Genomic DNA, 23,399 nt, shown 5'->3' with positions numbered 1-23,399 from the left:
TTATGACGTTTTTTGCGTGATTTTAGACGACATCCTATACTATGACTCTCTTTCATGATTTTGGACTACTACTATGACGTTTGTTCATGATCTTGGACAACATCCTATACTATGATGTTTTTTCATGATTTTGGACGACATACTATACTATGCTTGTTTTTTTACGATATTGGAGGACATACTGTACTATGATGTTTTTTCATTATTCTGGACCACATACTGTACTATGACGTTTTTTCATGATTTTGAACAACATGCTATACTATGACGTTTTTTTGTGATTTTTGACGACATACTATACTATGATGTTTTTTCATGATTTTGGATGACATACTATACTATGACGTTTTTCACGGTTTTGGACTACGTACTATACTATGACGTTTTTTCATTATTCTGGACGACATACTATGCTATGACGTTTTTTCATGATTTGGGACTACATACTGTACTATGAATTTTTTTCATGATTTTTGATGACATACTATACTATGATTTTTTTTCATGATTTTGGACTGCGTACTGTACTATGACAATTTTTCATTATTCTGGACGACATACTATACTATGATGTTTTTTCATGATTTGGAACTACATACTGTACTATGACGTTTTTTCATGACTTGGGACTACATACTGTACTATGACGTTTTTTTCGTGATTTTAGACGACTTCCTTTACTATGACTTTCTTTCAAGATTTTGGACGACATACTATACTATGACGTTTGTTCATGATCTTGGACAACATCCTATACTATGACATTTTTTCGTGATTTTTGACGACATACTATTCTACGACATTTTTTCGTGATTTTTGACGACATACCATACTATGATGTTTTTTCATGATTCTCGACCACATACTATACTATGACGTTTTTTCATTATTCTGGACCACATACAATACTATGACGTTTTTTGATTTTTCTGGACCACATACAATACTATGATGTTTTTTCATGATTTTGGAGGACATGCTATACTATGACGTTTTTTCGTGATTTTTGATGACGTACAATACTGTGATGTTTTTTCATTATTCTGGACCACATACAATACTATGGCGTGTTTTCATTATTCTGGACCACATACTATACTATGATGTTTTTTCATGATTTTGGACTACATCCTACACTATGACTCTTTTTCATGATTTTGGAGGACATACTATACTACGACGTTTTTTCGTGATTTTTGACAACATCCTATGTTATGACTTTTTTTCATTATTTTGGACGACATACTATACTATGACTTTTTTTGTGATTTTAGACGACATCTTGTACTATGACTTTTTTTCATGATTTTGGACGACATACTGTGCTATGACGTTTTTTCATGATTTTTGACGACATACTATACTATGACTTTTTTTTCACGATTTTAGTCTACGTAGTATACTATGACCTTTTTTTTATTATTCTGGATCACATACTATACTATATGTTTTTTCATGATTTGGGACTACATGCTGTACTATGACTTTTTTTTCATGATTTTTGACGACATTTATACTATGACTTTTTTTATCATGATTCTGGACCACATACTATACTATGCCGTTTTTTCATGATTTGGGACTACATACTGTGCTATGACGTTTTTTCATGATTTTGGATGACATACTATACTATGATGTTTTTTCATGATTTCGGACGACATCCTTTACTATGATGTTTTTTCATGATTTTGACGGCATACTATACTATGATGTTTTTTCATGATTTCAGACGACACTATACTATGATGTTTTTTCATGATTTCGGACGACATACTATACTATGATGTTTTTTCGTGATTTTGGACAACATACTGTACTATGACGTTTTTTTATGATTTTGGACGACTTACTATACTATGGCCTTTTTTTCACGATTTTGGACGACATACTATACTATGATGTTTTTTCATGATTTGGAACTACATACTGTACTATGACGTTTTTTCATGATTTTGGACAACATGCTGTACTATGACGTTTTTTCGTGATTTTTGACAACATACTATACTATGACGTTTTTTTGTGATTTTAGACTACACCCTATACTTTGATGTTTTTTACATGATTTTGGATGACATACTATACTATGACGTTTTTTCGTGATTTTAGACGACACCCTATACTTTGATGTTTTTTACATGATTTTGGATGACATACTATACTATGACATTTTTTCATGATTTTGGATGACATACAATACTATGACTTTTTTTCACGATTTTGGACAACATTACTATACTATGACATTTTTTCATTATTCTGGACCACATACTATACTATGATGTTTTTTCATCATTCTGGACCACATACAATACTATGACGTTTCTTCGTGATTTTTGACGACATACTATACTATGACTTTTTTTCACGATTTTGGACCACATACTATACTACGCCGTTTTTTCATGATTTGGGACTACATACTGTACTATGACTTTTTTTTCATGATTTTTGACGACATACTATACTATGATGTTTTTTCGTGATTTTGGACAACATACTATACTATGACGTTTTTTTTCATGATTTTGGATGACATACTATACTATGACTGTTTTTTTCACGATTTTGGACAACATACTATATTATGACGTTTTTTACATTATTCTGGACCACATACTGTAGTATGACCTTTTTTCATTATTCTGGACTACATACAATACTATGACGATTTTTCATGATTTTGGACGACATACTATACTATGACGTTTTTTTGTGATTTTTGACGACATATTACACTGACGTTTTTTCATGATTTTGGACGACATAACATACTATGACGTTTTGTCATGATTTTGGACGACATAATATACTACGATGTTTTTTCGTGATTTTTGACGACATACTATACTATGACGTTTTTTTATGATTTTGGACGACTTACTATACTATGGCCTTTTTTTCACGATTTTGGACAACACACTATACTATGACGTTGTTTCATTATTCTGGACCACATACTGTACTATGACGTTTTTTCATTATTCTGGACCACATACTGTACTATGACGTTTTTTCATTATTCTGGACCACCTACAATACTATGACTTTTTTTCATGATTTTGGACAACATGCTGTACTATGACGTTTTTTCGTGATTTTTGACAACATACTATACTATGACGTTTGTTCATTATTCTGGACCACATACAATACTATGACTTTTTTTCATGATTTTGGACAACATGCTGTACTATGACGTTTTTTCGTGATTTTTGACAACATACTATACTATGACGTTTTTTTGTGATTTTAGACTACACCCTATACTTTGATGTTTTTTACATGATTTTGGATGACATACTATACTATGACGTTTTTTCGTGATTTTAGACGACACCCTATACTTTGATGTTTTTTACATGATTTTGGATGACATACTATACTATGTCATTTTTTCATGATTTTGGATGACATACAATACTATGACTTTTTTTCACGATTTTGGACAACATTACTATACTATGACATTTTTTCATTATTCTGGACCACATACTATACTATGATGTTTTTTCATCATTCTGGACCACATACAATACTATGACGTTTCTTCGTGATTTTTGACGACATACTATACTATGACTTTTTTTCACGATTTTGGACCACATACTATACTATGCCGTTTTTTCATGATTTGGGACTACATACTGTACTATGACTTTTTTTTCATGATTTTTGACGACATACTATACTATGACTTTTTTTCATGATTCTGGACCACATACTATACTATGACTTTTTTCATGATTTTGGACAACATCCTTTGTTATGACATTTTTTCAGGATTTTGGACAACATACTATACTATGAAGTCTTTTTGTGATTTTAGACTACATACTACATTTTTTAATTATTCTGGACTACATACAGTACTATACTATTACGTTTTTTCATTATTCTGCACCACGTACAATACTATGAGTTTTGACGACATCCTTTGTTATGACGTTTTTTCATGATTTTAGACGACATACTATACTATGATGTTTTATCATGATTTTGGACGACATACTATACTATGACATTTTTTCATTATTCTGGACCACATACTATACTATGATGTTTTTTCATTATTCTGGACCACATACAATATTATGACGTTTTTTCTTGATTTTTGACGACATACTATACTATGACCTTTTTTCATGATTTTGGATGACATACAATACTATGACGTTTTTTTGTGATTTTTGATGACATATTATACTATGACTTTTTTCACGATTTTGGACAACATGCTGTACTATGACGTTTTTCATGATCTTGGACGACATCCTATGCTATGACGTTTTCCATGATTTTGGACAGCATACTATGCTATGGTGTTTTTTCATGATTTCAGACGACTTACTACACTATAACGTTTTTTCATGATCTTTGACAACATACTCTACTCTGACGTTTTTTCATGATTTTGGACCACACACTATACTATGACCTTTTTTCATGATTTTGGACGAGAAATTATGCTTTGACTTTTTTACTGGGATTGTTGACAATATACTCTTCTATGATGTCTTTTCATAATTTTTGATGACATACTATATTATGATGGGTTTTTTGTGATTTTTGACTACACACTATACTTTGACTAATTATCCATGACTGTTGACAACATACTATACAATGACTTTTTTCATGATTTTGGACCACATACTATACTATGACTTTTTTTCACGATTTTGGACAACATACTATACTATGACGTTTTTTCATTATTCTGGACCACATACTATACTATGACGTTTTTTTCATTATTCTGGACGGGTCCATGTCATTGGTTCGACAGCCCATTGGTTCAACATCCCATTAGTCCGACTGTCTGCGGTGCTGAACGGCTCGCGGCGGGCGTATGGTGCTCCGCGACCGGCTTGAGGTGGAGCAGGCTCATGGCTTATTTGTTTGTCACTTTCTTTTTTATTTTAACCCACACCATGATCTTTTCCTGACTCTAACCAAGTGGTTTTTGTGCCTAAACCTAACCAGACCTTAACCACAGGGCATCGTGATGATTTCAGAACGGACTTCGGAACAATGAGTTTAATATGGTCGGAACAATGGGATGTCGATCCAATGGGCTTTCAGACCAGTGTGCAGTTCCCTTCTGGACCACATACAATACTATGACGTTTTTTCATTATTCGGGACCACATATTATACTACGATGTTTTTTTATGATTTCTGATGACATACTATACTATGACTTTTTTTTTCATGATTTTGGATGAGAAACTATGCTATTAAGTTGTTTTCTGGGATTTGTGACAACAAACTACACTATGATGTTTTTTCATGATTTTTGACAACATACTATACTCTGATGTTTTTCATGATTTTGGACGACATACCATACTATGACATTTTTTCATGATTTTGGACCACATACAATACTATGATCTTTTTTCATGATTTTGGACGACATACTATACTGTGACTTTTTTTCATGAGTTTGGACGAGAAATTATAATATGACTTTTTTTCTGGGATTTTTGACAACATACTCTTCTATGATGTTTTTTCATAATTTTTGATGACATACTATATTATGATGGGGTTTTTTGCGATTTTTGACTATATGCTATACTATGACTAATTTTCTGTGACTGTTGACGACATACTATACAATGACTTTTTTCATGATTTTGGGCGACATACTATACTATGACTTTTTTTCATGATTTTTGATGACATAAAATACTATGACGTTTTTTTCATGATTTCTGACGACATACTAAACCATGACGTTTTTTCATGATTTTGGACGACATACTATACTAAGACTTTTTTTTCATGATTTTGGATGAGAAACCATGCTATTATGTTTTGTGACAACATACTATACTATGATGTTTTTTCATGATTTTTGATGACATACAATAATATGATGATTTTTTTGTGATTTTTGACTACATACTATACTATGACTAATTTTCAATGACTCTTGATGACGTACTATACTATGACGTTTTTTCATGATGTTGGACGACACAGTATACTATGACGTTTTTTGACTACATACTATAGTATGACTTTATTTATGAATTTGGACGAGAAACTATACTATGACGTATATACTATCTTACTATCATCATTTTTGAGGACATACTAGCTTTTACTATGATTTTTTTTCGTGATTTTTGAGTACTTACTATAGGCCTACTTTGACTCATTTTCCATGACTGTTGACTACGTACTATACTATGACGTTCTTTTTTTTCCACGATTTTTGACAACATACTATACTATGACCTTTGTGATTTTTTTTCATATATCATTCTATGTTTTTTTCCACATTTTTTGACATTCTACAATATGAAATTCTTGTCACGTTTTTGGGATTCTTTACTTTTACCTTCTTTGTTTTAAATACTTCACTATGATTTTTTGATTACTTTTAAGACACTGTTTACTATTTCTTTTTTTTTCATTGCCTTTTTATGTCATACTATGAAGTTTTAAATACAGGTCATACACATACAATTTAAATGTAAATCATTTACTCAAACATTGTAGGTTTTATCAGATACAGATTCAAATGGAGTAAATTGCCTGTTTTATGGGGGCTGTATTTTCGGCTGCAGATCTGGTGAACTAGGTTGTAAATGCCACAAGAATCATGCATGCAGGATTGAGTTAAAACAAACCATAGAGCCCATGTTGTAGCTTTTTGATGTAATTTTAATAGTTTTTGGACAACAACAGAGAATAGATAAATGGATTTTGTCTTATCATGGAATTTGTTGACAATACATAAAAATATACAATATCACTAGACCTATGTCTTAATCAGGCAAATATTTTTCGTCAAAATTACTTCACAACTTTAAAGTGAGAGATGGTTGCAGCTGTAATGTGCACCTGTGTGGTCAGTGTGCGCATGGCTGCATGCATGAGCACACATATGTGCAGTTAAGTGTGTTCAAGCATACATCAGCACTGCTAACAAGAATTCTTGAGTGATGTAGAGACAAGATTGTTCACATCAGCATACTGTAGATTATTAATGGCCTCAGATTGCCAGTGGACACTTTCTATCAATCTCATATGATGGAGGAGCAGCGATAGGCTGCATAATTAGAAGCAAAGTCATTTTAAAGAATAGACACACATATGTGCGTTAAAACAGATAGTTGTACTCCAGACGAATCAATTTATCACAGCTGTCATGTGTCCAACATATTCTTTTCTCTCTGTGAAAGTCACTCTGCAAACTGCACTGTGGCTTCAGCAGCAGTCTGTCCTGAAGAGGAACATGAACCTGACTGTTTTGGACATCGTAGGTGTTTATTTTCCTGTCATAGCCTACAGCCTGTTTCATCCCTTTTCTCCGATTCTCTCCTGTTCTGTCGTTCCCCAACTCACTCTAAGTTTGCATCACCCCCTCAGCCCCCCCTTTCCCCTCTACCCTCTCCCCTTTCCCTCCTTCCTGCCCTCACTGAGAGTGGCTGGCTGCTGGGGTTGGCCTCCCTCTCACTGTGCCACGTATGTAACCTAAACTGTGCAGGAGCCAAGCAGGGCTGGGCCACGAGCAAAGCTTTCCACAAGACCAGTCTGAGTCTCTGAAGTCTCCCTGGACCTTGTTCAGTGAAGAATGAAATGGGGCTGCACATTCTCATTTTCCTCTCTGAACCATTTCACTTTCATACAGTGTAGTCCATATCTGCATCTACCTTTAGACATTAGTGCTCCTTTACCTTTTTATCCCTCCTTTTCCTATCTCGCTGTCTTTTCTCACACTTATTTTTTCCCTTCTCCATATGTGTCCCTCTCTGCTGCTCTCTCCGTTTCACTTTCACTCTCCGTCTCTGTCACATTTTCACTTTCCTCACACTATATTGTGTTGCTATAAAATGCTACCCTGGCCCCTCTCATATAAACACAGGCTCCTCCTTCACCCTTACTTAATGTCATTAACAGGTGGCTGTCCAAAATAGACGCACACACACACAAACAATGAGGCTGACACAGATAGAGACATGTTTTTAATCATGCAGGCATGGCTGTCGTCATGTGAGCCGACCACCCTGCAGCACCCCTGCTCCGTGATTTAAGATTCGAACATGTGCGTTGAGTGAATGGGTGCTGGTGAGATTGTGCAGTCTGAGGAGCAAACAGCAGTGCAGACACACACATTTGATCATCAGCAGTGTGAACCAACCAGGCTGCAGCCCCCTCCCCTGTTACACTCACTTTCCATAACCCTTATGTACCTCCCTCTCGCTTTCTCACTAACTCTCCCATCACCACTCTCCCCCTCTATTAAGTTTCAAGCGTCTCTTCCTCCTGAACTGAACAACACACACCAAACAGGTCAGAGTTATATTCTTATTTTCACTCAAGTACATTAGCCAGTTGTTGCTTTCTTGTGCCCACAGGTCACACAGGTTACTGGGGCAGTCTTTGGTGAAACCGTAAAGAGTTCCTTGTTTTCCTCGTGTGAAAGGCACCCGTGTTTACAAGCTTATCATCTGCTCAGCTGCTACCAAACTTAAAGTCAGCGCAGCATAGCTGATGCTTCATCAATGTCAAAACACACACAGCTCAGGATAATGTTTTAGTACAAAGTGTGCATTTGTGTGTGTTATCCCTCCAGTAGAGTAGCCTGGCATGCTCTGACCCCTCCGATCATCCTGTGGTTAATATGGATGTAATGTGATCAAGGTTTGTAACTCAGTGACTACTAACTTGGCTGTCAGCAGCTGCAGTCTTCATATCCTTTATTACAGTTAATGCTGGAGGAGGATTCAGATGCATGGCTGCTATTCCAAACTTTTGGATCATTAGAGACATGCATAGATTTGTTTAGCTTTTAATATTAGGAGATTATATGCCTTTGGGGAGCCTGCTGTGGGTCAGGATGGGGCGACAAATTGATATTATTGTCACTGACTTTTTGCAGAATAATATCATGATGATATAATCTTATCATGTTGTTGTTTTGCTCATATTTGTTGTCCAAATTAATGTCATCAAGTTAGTTGTGATTAAAACCTAATTCAACACACCAAAGCCAGATTCTGGCTACTACTATCAGACCATCTTTACTGGCTTGGCTGACTGGACTGTCACACTCTGTTGCCCTTGAGAAACTTGTATGATTAAGGGTAAATATTCTACTTTTGATGAGATATGGTAATGTTTTATGACATTTCTAGAGGGGGGGAGAAGACTACATAAGTCTACCTGTCTTAATTTGTTGAATGCAACGTAATTATGTGCAGTAGGTAGCAGTTCTGATTATTTAGTTTAGTTTAGTTCTGTATTGTCCTGTCATAACAGTTTCGGACGTTACTTTTTTTTGTTGTTGCTGTTTAAAGTAATATTTGAAGTATATTAAAAATCCGATGAACACACTTGTTTAAAAAAAAAAAAAATCAAACTCAATTAGGCATCAAAAATAATCTCATCACAAGGTCCACATAATTTTCCTCTGATAGTGGAGTTTACTCTTTCAGATAGAGTTGGCTTTGTCAAGTTTAACTGATGCTATTTGTTATTTAAGTTCTTTTTTTTAAACATATGAAGTGTCTGGTGACATGTAGTACATATCAATGAAACACAGATTATCAGAGGTGTGAACTCAAGTCAGAATCAAGTTACAAATTTGATGACTTTTGAATCGACTTGACAAAATCCAAAAAGACTTGCAATGTGATTTGGGTTTAAACACCAAAGACTCATGACTCCACCTAAACTTTCCCCCAAGCCGAAAAATCAAAACATATTACATTTAAGAAGTGTGCCATAAATGGATCATCAATCATTTCCTAAATCCACTCACACTGAAGCTATTCATTCCCAACAAGTTAACACTTAATTCCCCAGATTTACTTTGTCTGAACTGTCCAACAACATCCAGTCAAGCTGCAGTAAAGAGAAGAATACATCTATATTACTGAGCACCAGTTGGAAAGAAAGATACCTCAGATAATTTTGTTCATGTACAAAAACAACACTATGTTTCATGTGACATTATGATTCTTTACTCAATATACAGTTATTTTAGGTTCTACTTTACTCCTTCTGAGTTGTACAGGATGAGTCTACTGGCTTGTAATTTCTACATGAAATCTGGTGAACACATTTTAAAAAAAAAGTTCACATAGGGAAGTGTTAGGGTATAATTGTATCTAACTCACCAAGGTTATGCTTTATGGAGGACCAAACAGAATTACAGAATGCATCAAAATATGACCTTGTTGTGATAAATGTAGGGGTCGTCACAGCTGCTCGAGTGATCCTTCTGGAAGAGCACATCATCTCCAGATTTTGAAAAGTGGAAGGAGTCTATGTTAGAAATTGTGTCATATGAACACATGTTAACGAGGGTGAGCAATGAAGCTGAAAGCTTTAAGAGGTCATGGGCTTTTTGTATGTAATATAATACAATGTAATACGATGTGGTGTTTAGTTGTACCTCTGTGGTTGCAAAATTATGGGGTATACGATATATGTGTAGCTATCAGGTGCCTGCGGATATGTTGAGTTTCAATAACAGCACTGGCGGTTTGTTCAGATTTGACTGAATTGATGGATAAAAAAATCTGAATTATATAAAAAAAAAAGCTGAATGATATGATAAAGGTATTATAGCATAATTTCTGGTATTCAAAATTATATGGAAAAAAGTTAACATTAAAAAAATCCTTTTGTTTGAGCATGTTAAAAAAGAAAAGCAACAAAAATCTGTCACAGTCGGAGTTTTTGATTAAAAAAATTCTGCAACTAATAAAGTATCAAAGTAGTTGCAGGTTAATTTTCTGTCCAATTAACCAATTACTCGTTTAAGATTAATAAATGTGCTGACAGCAACCAAAGTTTTTTTTTTGTACTCTCTCTCTCTCTATATGCTGCAAACCATAAATTTAAATTCACATATTTCAAACTGCTCTTCATATTTATACACTGCAAAATATTGTACACAAAGGACCTGCACTCAGTGAGTTCATGCGGTGCGTCGCCTATATAAAATCTCTGATGCTGTCAGCGCAAAACTCTGAATTAAGTGATCCACCAACTGTGTGTGGCCTGTTGGTGCTGCCTTCCTAACTGCCTGGGCCTCCTGCCTCCACTATGTGACCTGTTGGACTGCACAGCAGAGTTAATTACTGCTGCCCCCTCTCTGTCAGAGGGTTCAGGCATGAATTATCACCTCTCATGCACCCTGCGCAGAGCGGCGACACCGCCGTGCCCCGTCACTCACGTTGTTTAAACTGCTCCAAAGGTCCCCTGCTCACAGTCTGGAATAACAGAAACAACTCCATAAGCCTGGCCCCACTTAGAGCGCATATGCCACACTCTGAAACGCACACACACACACATTCACATGGGCGCTCAAAAAGAGAGTCATGGCTGCAGATTCCAAGTGTTTGCTGGTACACGTAATGCAGGATGGGAGGTATTTGTGGCAACCCATTATCCCCACAGATCAAAGGGGATCTGCGTCTAAGCCACAGATAGTGTAACTGCTCGGGGAAGAGCTCTGTTGTCAACTCGTCTGGGAAAATAGAAGATGGGTGGTCCAGTCTGGCGCTGTGGTGTTATCTCTCACCTTGAACCCGCACCGTCCGACTTCACCGGCTCACCCAGCCCAATTGTTTCTTCATCTGCAGCAAAATCTGCCTTTCAGGGAAACGCCATATGGCTTATCTATTGTTGGCTGAGAGCATGTCATATGGCTTTTAGGGAGGGAATACTGTAGATGCTGATAAAGCTCTTGGAAATTAAATATTACGCTGGTGATGAAAGGATTTTGCTCTTGTAAAGCATATGCCCGCTGCTCTTTCATCTCTCTGTTTCATCTCTCTATTTCAGGGGACTGGATGGAAAACAGAAATTTGCTCTCCTGGTCCTCGCCTCCATCACCTCCCATTTTGTCATTTCCTTGCTTCATCCACCCCCACCCACCACACCCCCATCCTCTGTTCACTATGACTGATTTTGCTCAATGTACCCATCCATCACAGGCTAGTTAATAGCTGTGTCTGCATACTATTTTAAAACTTCCAAACCTCCACTTTCTTCACATTTAACCTCACCCCATTCTCCTACACCACCCCTCCATTTTTTCATCTATTACTTACTCCTCTACTCTTTAGCCAAAGTGCACTACTCTTTCCCCCGATCTTCCTCGGGCCAGTTGAGATCAACATGTGGTCCAACTTTTTCGTACAGCAGGATGAGGACGGTCGGATTGGAGTGGCAGGGGCTGGACAAGGCGGGGGTTTGGGTGGAGTGAAAGGTGGAAGGAGGAGGATCCACAAGATGAGCGACAGTCAGGAGGGAAAGATCAAGCTGGCCTTCTTTGTGGCTATCATTGGTGTGACCCTGACGGTGCTGGGCATGGGGACAGAGTTTTGGGTGGAGCTGGCCCAACCAAAGAATTTCAGTGGCAACCAGACCTGCCAGATGGCCCATTATGGCCTGTGGAAGGGCTGCATCCGCACCCTATGGGTGGCTGACATAGACCCGGAGAGGACGAGCTGTGGCCCTGCTGAACTACCTGGAGGTGAGACCTCTGGATGGAATGCGCCTGTGTGTCTGTGTGAGTTTGAGTTCATCTGTCTGTGCTGTCTGTGCTGTCTGTGCTGTCTAGGAGGTGAGCAGGTGAGCTTTCTGGAGGGCATGTGTCTGTTTTGTTTCTGCGACTGTCTGCTCGTGTCTGCTTCTCTGCAAACTAAATTGCCCAGCCATGCAAGTGTAGCTTGAGGCTGCCTCTATGCTACAGTATGCACCTCAGTATGAAAGTGAATTAAAGGGATACTTGGCTGATATTCGCCAAGCTTTGTATCACGACATTGTGGGTAGTATGTGTAAATGAACGGTGGTAAACATCCCTCCATCTTATCAGCGCCCAGATCTCGATGCTCATCTCTCAGCTCAAAAACGTGCCATCCAACAAATATTCCCTGCATCTAGGGCTGTTGCTCCAACTACAGATTGTACCTCTGTATTTCCATATGCTCACCACCACAAACACAAAGAGCCAACACATTCTCACTCAGACCTCGTCACATATCGACGTTTTGGTTGTGGACTTTCCACATCCACATACGACTTGCAAGGTACCCTGGGTGCATTGGTTGTTGACGTTCTGGGACACTATGTCAAGTTCTGTCTGTTACATGTGTTGTCTTCTTTCAAAATACACTTCCATTTTCACAGGAAATTTACATCAGCACAACACAGCGAAGTGACGTTTTTTTTCCTTCAACAACAAACACACATGGTTGGGTTTAGGCAACAAAAGCATGTGGTTAGGTTTCGGGAAAAAGAACAGGGTTTGGCTTTAGAATCTTACAGGATGTGAACGCTGCTCTATTGGGTGTAAGTCGGCGTTACTTGGATGCACCAACCACCTCTCCTCCTTGTCCCACTTGGACTTTCGCCACATGTTTGTGGTAAACAACATCAAGCACTTCCAGCCTATGCAATGGAGAACAACATAAAATAAATGTTTTTTGAATCTGTCCGTTTCCAAGGAAAATAAAAGGAGCACCTATCCACAAAAATACATGCAGACAAACCTGCCGCCTTAACTTCCTTGTCTCGCCAAGTTTCCCCTTGCTGTGACCAGGTGCTGATAAAATATAACACCAAACAGCCACACAAGGACGCCTTTTTTTGTTGGTTTCCGATGCTGCAAGTCACTGCCCAAGTGCGGTATTTCGACGCCTTCAGAGTGAGACTGGGCTCAGAAAGCAGATCAAACATGGATCAAACAGTAACACTAGATAGTGCTGATCAAATATAAACTAAGATTCTTTGGCATCACTCTAACAATCACTATCATTTCCAAGAAGATAATTATATGTCCTCAAGCACTGAATAAAATTTCCGGAAAATAAAATGACATGCTCTGGGTCCATGATTTACGGGTAACTAACGTCTAACTAATTTACTAGCTTTCACCTTCTCATCAAGCGCACCTGGTTGCTAGGTGACAGGAACAGGTCGGGGCGGGAACAACGTGACACAACCAAGAAATCACCCGCAGACCAGACCGTCCTATTTCGGAGACCCTTCGGTTTGGCTGATGCGGTCTTCAAAGGACGCGGCCGAGGTAGACTGCGAAGGCTGCGTGCTTCAAAGGCTGCAGCCTCTGTATTAAGACACAGCTGTATTTTAGTGCCCTGTTTGAGTTTGATAAAAGAATTTGTGAACAGGAAGTGGGCACCTGATTTCTTATCTACAGTCTCTTTAGAAATATATTTTAGCTTAATTCAAGATCAGTTGTTACCAGCTGACTACCAACCAGATTGTTTCTTGTGGAAAAATTGCAAAGCTCGCATTGTGTCACTCACTAGAGGGAGCGTTTATTAGTCAAGTCTGGTGCAGTGCATTCTGGTAGCTGTAGGTTTTCTTCCTCTTTAGCAAAAGCAAATGCCACAGCCTTTTCCTCTATTTTCTCTGATCAGTTTCAAAAGCATTTGTTTTTTCTACTACACAGACAGACCATCTCTCCAGCAGTGAAATTCTTCTTTAACAGAAAAGGGTCAAAGGATGTTTCGGAGAGGTTGCACGTTGTTGACATCATTGAGGGAAAAAAAATGTATACACTTAATCGCCGCAATTTTTCTTTGCCATCACCACTGATGTGAAAACAGAGGGAGCAGGCATAACTAATACGATGCATGCCCTCTGGGAATATGCTTACATCTGTAGGTCTTTTATCTGAGCCCATAAGGGACTGAGGAGAGCTTTGCCAACACTTCATTTTAATAAAAATAAATGTCATCCCACTAACAACCTCCAGATTTCTGAGCGACATATTTATGTTTTTTGATAAACACTTAACATCATTTCTCCATGCGTATATATTTATATACACTGCGTGTGCATCCACTGTAACCTTTTAAAGCAATGGAGAGAGGGTAGCTGTGTATGTGAAGCTGCCTGCATACATATGTATCTAGGTCATCCTACAGATAATGTGCAAATTGAATCATTAAAGAAATATGATGCTCGGAAACAGACCACAGTAAAGCTGCTTTCAACTCCTGTGCTATTGTAACAAACACAAAGCAGCACGCAGGAGCATTACACAGTAAAGTGTCTGTGATTCACAACATTGTCAGTGTAATGAAGCATCGATTTCAAGTTTTTCCCTTGACTGGGTACCTAATCATCTCCTGTTGTACACACAGTACAGACAGGTGATGAGGGGCAGACCACGGGTTTATTGTGCTGACGAACGTCCGTGTTTAGAGTTGTGACAGCTCCTTTCGAAAAGCGCTTTATTCAACTTGACCATGGTTAGGTTCTCCAGAGTGCGTTGATTATCCGCACAATGACCTACTTCTGTCTGAAAAGTGAGTCTGGAGACGGAGAGAGGCAGGTACTGGGAGAAAAGAGATGGGCAAGGCAGGCTTTGGAAGGTGCTGCTCCTGGAATCAGAAGGATCCGCTGAGACACAGCAGAGCTCTGAAGAAACCAAAAGAGATTTCTCATCCAGGAGAGATACACATGGATAATATATACATAAATACTATTAACATGCAGCACCTTGAATGATGTGTCGTTGTTTTTCTGTTCAGTCATCACAGCTAATTCATCTCCCCTGTCAAAAAATCCTGGCTGCTTCTATCTAGCTGTTATTTATCTGTGCCTTTGAGATGGTCTGTTGGTGTGTGAGAGCAGCCAGTATGCTTCTGACAATCTTTCTCACACGTCCTAACAGTGTTGGCCCACGCCGCCTGTCGCAGATGGCCGTGGGCTTGTCATGTTTGGAGGAAAACAACTGTTTTTGCCATCTCTGCTTCAATGTTTCACGTCGCTGTTTACATGCCTTTGGCTCCCGTCCCGAGCAAAGTGTGGCCCCACTGATGCCGCGCCTGTCATCTCAAGACCAGCTATCCATCTTCGCAGCCTGCTGGAGAGGGACATGACAGCTCAATAATTATAGCCTCAGCAGGGGTAGCGAGAGCAGAACCAGTTGACTGTGATAGCGTAATGTGTTAAAAAATCAGTAAGCTAATAAATGGCGTGTCTGCCTCGGTTAAAAAATGTTTGCCCAAACATATTTGTGTGTGAGGAAATCTGTGTGTGTGTGTGTGTGCATGTGGTCATCTTGGAGCACATGATATTCAGTGGGTGAAAGTCATCGCTATGCGCTTGTGAAGTCAAGTGGAATCTGACTACTTCACAGTTTTTGTCTAAATATAGAGAGGGGGAAACGAGGAAGAGGGACAGACAGGGACTGAGGGAGAGTGTATGTCTAATGCAGTATTAACCAACCCCTCTGTGCTTCCTCCCCCTCTTGACATCTCCTGCTCCCCTCACCTCCTTCTCCATCTGTGGCTCCCTTCTCTTTTCCCCTTCACTCACCACCCCTTCCATCTGCCCTCGACTCACTCCTCCTTTTCCCTGCCGTCTCATCCTCTGAGCCTCTATCCATATTTTCTGCATCCCCCCTCATCATTCGCTCAGCCAACATATCCCCTTCCCCTCACTCCTTCTTCTTCTTCTGCAGCCACGCCTCTCCATTTCTATCCTCCATCTGCCCCCTTCTCTCTGTCCACCTCTCTTTCTCCCCTCTGCCATCCACCTTCAGTGTGTTGCTGTCTCTCACCCTCTCTGGCGGCACCATATGTGCAGTGCTGGGCAGTGTGTGTGTGTGTGTGTGTGTGTTTGTGTGTGTGTGTGTGTGTCTCTGGGTATTCCAGCTAATGCTCGACACTTGGATATAAATAGGAATGATGCCTGGAAGGACAGAGTGCATGGATGCATAGGAGGCACATAACAGAAGACCAGCAGCCATCCATAGGAGTGTGTGTGTGTGTGTGTGTGTATGTGTGTGTGTGTGCGTACGTGCGTGCATGCACATGTGCATGTGTGCGTGTATCTGATCTTTTTTTTCTCTTTGCCCACAGAATCCAACTGTACCTACTTCAAATTCTTCACCTCTGGGGAGAACGCAGTCATATTCAAGAAGACAACTAACAAGAGTGAGACATCATACTTTCCTCCCTGCGTTTTCTGCTACACATGCAGATGCACACTAACAGTCACAGAGCAGCTACTATCAATAAAGATGTTCACTGGGGTGCTCAGAGGACCGTGCTGGTGGTTTTTGCATGTTTCAGCCCATTAACTTCTGCTGCCACCCATTTTCCAAAGAAAAACCATGAGCTATTAGACTGATGAATGTGTTTAACGCACTGTCCAGGCAGCTGCTAGTTTCAGTGTAGTTTGAAGATCAGCTGGCTGAGAACTGATACTCACATCACATAGAGCATAAAGTCAACTTTAGCTTTTAGTCAAAAGTTTTGAGCAGGGACTGTTTTGATGCATCCAAGGAAGTTAGGACATTTAAAATATAAGAGCTGTGAGCACAGAAGGTGCATTGTTGGCGTTCTTAAACCCAGAGGATATACACTAAGCAGTCCCTCCAGGATTTCACAAGCTGTTTTTGGGATTGCTGCAACCTGAAACGCCTGATTTCACGGCAGCTTTTCTAAAACATTGCAATGCATGTTGCAATGTTTATAGGTGTATTTTTGCAAAGAAAATACAGGGGGCAAGTAAAAATCTGGATTCGGAGCTTATTATTACCAGCATTAAGTGTTTCCCGCAAAATTAGAATCTACTTGTGAAGGTATGGGGGATAGGTCAGCAACAGCTGTTGCTGCCGTTGGACACAGCATTGACGGACGGTCTTCGTGAGCCGCCCTCCTCCTGCTTTCTCTGCACGGTTACCAAGACCTAACACACCACATATTTTGTCGGTTGGGCCGAGGCTCTGAAGCAGAGATTAACATCCGACACTGAACACTGGAACGGCACGACTTCATCATTAAACATGTCGTAATTCCTTGGGGTAACATTTGCCATGCGATGCTAACAGTTAGCCCTGTCACTGTGTGTGTGAAACTGTCTCAGGCACAGAACTCCAGTCCCGCAGTAGGCTCATGATAAACAGTGAGCGAGATGGGCTGAGAGAATCAATACACCAAACACAGTTCTACCATGAAATGAGATTTTATCCATTTTGGATTGTCAGATTTGCAGTGAAATTGCGGTGACTGGACAAAATTACAAGGTAGCGTATAATTTATGGGAATCGACTGAATTTGCGTTAATTGCTGTGGTGGCAACATCACAACATCCTGGAGGGACTGACTCAGCAAACACTGATTTTATTAGAGGGATAATATGTGGGTGTGTAAATCACAGTTTTCAGTGGGATATGACATCTTGATTTACCCCCTCAGTGCAGTTCGTTCGGGCAGGTGTGAACACAGCAATTGCACTCAGGTGTGCACCAAAACAACCGGACCGAGACCTTACTTGAAGAGGTGATCTCGGTCTGGTTACAAACGAACTCTGGTGCTGTTCGTTGGTGAGAATGTGTTCCGATCTCTATCCGAACCAACTGCAGTCACATGACACATTGTTTGGGTTAAACATGAGCATGTTACAGTCCTGGAGGATTATTAATGTGCACCTCCTCCTGTACTGCCTTAATATGCACATTCAGCACATCCAATGCATCAAAACATTGTTTTCTAGTTGGAGCCGCGCCTCGTTTTCAAACTGTATGGTTTGACTAAAATGAACAATGACAGCAATATAGTCCACGATGAGCAGCGCTAAAATCAACCTGCGTAGTTGTCCCTCCATTGTGACATTAGAAAGTGTCACATTTATCTTGCAAGTGTACTCTTCTTCAACGTTTTGTTTACTTCCTGGAGCATGAACCAAATCCAGGCGATTATACAACTACAAAGAAATTTAGTCCCTGCTTCGGACCAAAGCAAGACAACTCAAGGTCTGAAAGGACTCTAAGATGGCGTACATGCTACTTGTTGAATATTACGCCTGCTGAACATCAGCATGTTACTGTTGTGACTGTGAGCATGTTAACAAGGGTACATATGTAGAGCCTCACAGAGCTGCCTGCATGACGTTACACTCCAGTGTCCTCTTTCCTGAAACTGGTGGCTGTATGGCAGCCAGCTCATAGATGCCAGGCACCAACAACAAAGACTCTTCAAAACACCCTGTGGTGCCAACTATATTAACAAAATGTATTCACTGTGATGACTGATTCACGTCAAGCAAAATCCAATTCTCTGCAGATCCATTTAAAAATCTAATGGACAAAGCCTTGCATGGATGGTTTCCATGGAGGATAAGAAAAATACATGAATCAACCTAAAAGCTATAAAATGTAGCTGGGCAAAAACAAAACTGCTGTTTTTTTGTTGCTTTCATTGTTATCTATCACCTCCTTTTTGGCTTCTCTCTCCCAACAACAAAACCCATCCCTAAAGCTTGTATCTGCCCTGGTTTAATTAATAAAATAATAATAATATCTGCATGGTCGAGTGTCAAAAAACACAAAATTGGCACTGGCTATTGTGGAATGTTGAGCAGCTTTTTGGGTTGCACCTGTTCATGTTTCTAATGCCAGAAAAATCTGTTTAAAACAGAGCCAGTATGGGAAGTGGTACAATTCACACCATGTTTGTATTTTCAGAAGTATAAACAACTATAGGCCCAGTAGAATCAAACTTTGTGAGCTGATGTAATGTCTGATTTCACAATACCTTTGCCATCTTTGCTGAATATTTCTTGCTGCATGAAATTACAGATTTCGATTTCTTTACTCAAATTCTTGCATAGGCTATGCATTTGTACACTCAGTTCCCTTTCCTCCTTGATTTTCTCTCTGCTCTCCTTCACAGAGCTGAATCTAGCTGCAGCTATCTTGGCCCTTTTGAGTCTGACCATGATGGTGATGGGCTCCATCTGTATCGCCATGTCTCTCAGCAAAGGAGTGCCCTTCTTTCTTAAGCCAGCCTCCTTCTGTTTCATCCTATCAGGTGGGACCTCACTATTATATAATGTTCAACTGTGGCAATGTCACTAATTGACTGATGTTTGGCAAAATGATGTTTATTCTGTCTTTATGAGCAGTTGTTTGTGGAGATTATGAAGTTATTTTCAAGAGCTGGGTATCGTTTAAAAGAACAATGATACCAGTACCCTTAAAATGATGCCGACCCCAAGAGAGGACTTCACTTAATGCCCAAACGTGGAGACATAAAAACGTTACACAGAGAAACCTTTGTCCGATGTGTTCTGTCGTTGTCACTGCTTCTTGGTCAAACTTAGTCTCTAGGCTTTTAAATCGAACCCGTTCAGGAAATTCAGTGTGCAACACAATTGACTAAATGTGGGGTCATATTCACTTTTAAACAAGTGACAATCAGGATGAAAAATTCAGCCTTGGTGTGCAATGGCCTTTATGCCCCAAATTCTTTTCTTTGTGCAGGTGTACTGGTGCTTATCTCTGTCCTGATATTCCACCAGTCTGTGCTGGCCCTGCTGTCCAGTGACCACTCCATACCTTTACACCATGAGCTGTCCTGGTCTGTGGCCTGCGTGGGTTCAGCAGGAGCCATTCTTATTTTCGGAGGTTTCCTGTTCATCATCCTCTCCCTTCCTTTCAGCCCCTGGCAGAAATGCCTGCCACAGAAGAATAGCGCCACCTAGCACTTGAATGATAATAAAATACACATTTAGTGTTCTTGATGTCTTGTTTGAGAGCAAGCAGAGATGTCCAGTTCACGAGGGCTGTCACTTTGCTTGTTCTTAACATTTGTCACAGACATTGTACAAGGTCTTAATCAAATGTATGAAGAGAAGTCAGCCACACATCTGTGAGGCCTCCAGAACTTGCAAAAAAATGTTTTAGTGTTTTTAGTAGAAAATAGACAGAAGGAGCAACGGGAACTGCCCATTGGTTCGACAGCCCATTGGTTCAACATCCCATTGTTCCGACCATATTAAACTCATTGTTCTGAAGTCCGTTCCGAAATCATCATGATGCCCTGTGGTTAAGGTCTGGTTAGGTTTAGGCACAAGAACCACTTGGTTAGGGTTAGGAAAAGATCATGGTGCAGGTTAAAATGAAAAAGAAAGTGACAAACTCATAAGCCGTGAGCCTGCTCCGCCTCAAGCCGGTCGCGGCGCACCATACGCCCGCTGCGAGCCGTTCAGCACCGCGGACAGTCAGACTAATGGGATGTCGAACCAATGACATGGACCCGGAGCAACAGGGTTACTGCTGACTGTTTTTTTTTTTTTCCAGCTCTGTGTTGTGTTTACTTAAACAAGTGTCACAAATTGGCTTGTTAGCCTGCCTGTCGCTGTACATCCAAACATAAATCTGGCCTTTTGCTAGCATAAGGGGAGTAAAAAAACTTCTTTAACGCCAAGACATTTTTCTATTTTTAAACTTTTTGTAGTCAGTTTAACATGGAAGCCCATTTCTAGCCCATCTCTGGTGATTAGATAGGGAAATCAAATCCCCCAGAGAAATCATTTAGACTGGAAAAAGATTATCTTGCTGAACAAAACATATAAGTATCATAAAGGTTTGTTTTCCTCTGAGCTTATTTTCTGCAATGATTCAAAATCCAAAGGAAAAATCTCATAGGCGTATTGACGAGGGAACCAGGGCGACGCTAACTTCCATGTCGGCCTACAGAAAAATGTCATCCCTGGAGCACTCTATGTCAGACTGAAGGTGGAAACAGACAACAAGACAACAATTTTGTCTGATATCAGGCAAGCACTGATGCAGTTATCTTCTTAGGAGGATAGTCTCAAAGTTACATAACAAAAATTAAAAAGTAAATCACTGTAGATTGTAAATCAAACGTCAAAATGATGGCTAACAAGTCAGAAATTTGGACTTAGCATCACATAATTAGACTTACCCTGAGTATTTCTTATTTTTAATATGCTTAACTTTTCATGTTTTTTCAGGCAGAAATGAGCTTCCATAGTTTAAAACTCCTAAACCACCATCACAATGTATCACCATCACTGTAGCAACATGCTAACAATCAGCGAGGAGGAAGTCCTGATTACTTTCAGAGAAGTTACTTGTCATATCTGCTACATGTTGCCTGATCAACAGTCAGTGAGTGTCCTTAATATTCTAGCAATAAGTCCTATGAAGCTTTTTATTACTTAATACTTGATTTAAAAAAAAGAGGCTTCAAGTCGTTATTTATTACAGATGTGTGTTTTTTCAACTATTAGGTGAATGTTGCTTGGGTATGAATGTACGCTGAATGAAATCAACTGTGAGAAGTGGTTAAAATACCATTTTGTATATCAGAGAATTGTATGGACTCACTTTATAAGCTCAACTTTGTACATAAATTGAATATATGTGTTTATATTGTATGAATGGTCACTGGTTGTGGTGCTGTCTTCAGTCACTTTATTTGCGATACTAAGGTAGTAAATACACTTTATTTTTGTTGTAGGATGCTCACCTTGTCTCTCTATCAGGAAATGCTATTTTACAGAATATATGCTCATTTCTACTCATGTATGTGCACAGTATGTGGCACCAGGTTTGCTTTTCATTAAAGGGATTTGACTAAAATAATTGCCACCCTTTTGTTTGCTGACATGACACCCTGTCTCCTCTTGACATTCACCCATTTTCACCACTTCACAGTGTGACTCCTAACCTCTCCGCCAAACATATCCCTCCCCCAAACCGCTCCTCTATAATTAGGCCAGAGCTCATCGCAATGCATTTCACTGCAGAGGTTGGGAAACCTTATCCTTGAATTTCAACTATGCACGACCCAACACCACCCACCCCCACCTCCATTACCAGCCTATCCTCATACCCCTGTGATCTCTCCTCTCCTTCTCCACCCCTGACCTCAGTGCGTCACTTTCCCTGCTGTCGCCAGGTGACCTCGCCGGTCGCTACTCCTCCACTCCACCTCCACCAACCCCTCTGCACCACACGCACACACAAGGACGACCGATTGGATCAGAGATGTCCCAATAGCTACTCACACTAAGCCTGCTGGGAAGTGGGTGGCATCCAGACACCTGCACACACACTCACACTTTCACACATGCTTTTAACTCTCAGTGGGCAGAAACTCAATCCACATGACACACTATCCTGGTTGTATATATAGCTGTTAATACTTCTACTGAGACTCTGTGGCAAGCAGTGCACAGCCACTAGCTGCATGTTTGTAAATGGAAATTGACTTCATAGACTTCTTGACAGATAAACAAATAACATCAGCTGTTATTACTGATATACTTGTCTACACTTGTCTATACTTGGATGTCAATGGTTAACTATTTATTGGTTAACTGCTGAGAATATTTTTACTGGTAATACATGTCTGTCTTTAGGTTAATTTTGCTACTCTTCAGTTTACTGCAATGTGCACCAACCTGACCTGGTGGGAGACAGTCAGCTGGCTAACTGTGTTGACATGCAGAAACATGCCCACTGCCCACCTTCCTGTCTCCACTGGTTAGCTAGCCTTGGCCTCTCTGCACTTTGCACCCAGGCCCCCAGGAAGTGCACCAGGCTTTGAAGACAACTTTCGTAGTGG

At 39.8% G+C, this 23,399-nt stretch overlaps 1 protein-coding gene across 1 annotated transcript; it reads left to right on the top strand.

Annotated features, from left to right (window-relative positions):
* The first annotated feature begins 7,956 nt into the window (after positions 1-7,956).
* Positions 7,957-22,401, top strand: cacng6b (calcium channel, voltage-dependent, gamma subunit 6b). The gene is made up of 5 exons (XM_033640239.2): positions 7,957-8,313; positions 11,818-12,511; positions 16,875-16,949; positions 19,692-19,829; positions 20,282-22,401. Exons 2-5 carry the CDS (start codon positions 12,154-12,156, stop codon positions 20,500-20,502), a joined length of 792 nt encoding a protein of 263 aa, XP_033496130.1. The 5' UTR covers positions 7,957-8,313; positions 11,818-12,153; the 3' UTR covers positions 20,503-22,401.
* The last annotated feature ends 998 nt before the right edge of the window (positions 22,402-23,399 follow it).

This window comes from Epinephelus lanceolatus, chromosome 10 (genome assembly GCF_041903045.1).
Source record: "Epinephelus lanceolatus isolate andai-2023 chromosome 10, ASM4190304v1, whole genome shotgun sequence".
NCBI classification, from domain to species: domain Eukaryota; kingdom Metazoa; phylum Chordata; class Actinopteri; order Perciformes; family Serranidae; genus Epinephelus; species Epinephelus lanceolatus.
This window is presented reverse-complemented; position numbering and strand designations above follow the sequence as displayed.

Coding starts and splice junctions, on each gene's coding strand:
- cacng6b (XM_033640239.2), top strand. CDS start 12,154: ATGTGGTCCAACTTTTTCGTACAGCAGGATGAGGACGGTCGGATTGGA. Junction 12,512..16,874: donor CCCTGCTGAACTACCTGGAG/GTGAGACCTCTG, acceptor CTTTGCCCACAG/AATCCAACTGTACCTACTTC. Junction 19,830..20,281: donor CTTCTGTTTCATCCTATCAG/GTGGGACCTCAC, acceptor TTCTTTGTGCAG/GTGTACTGGTGCTTATCTCT.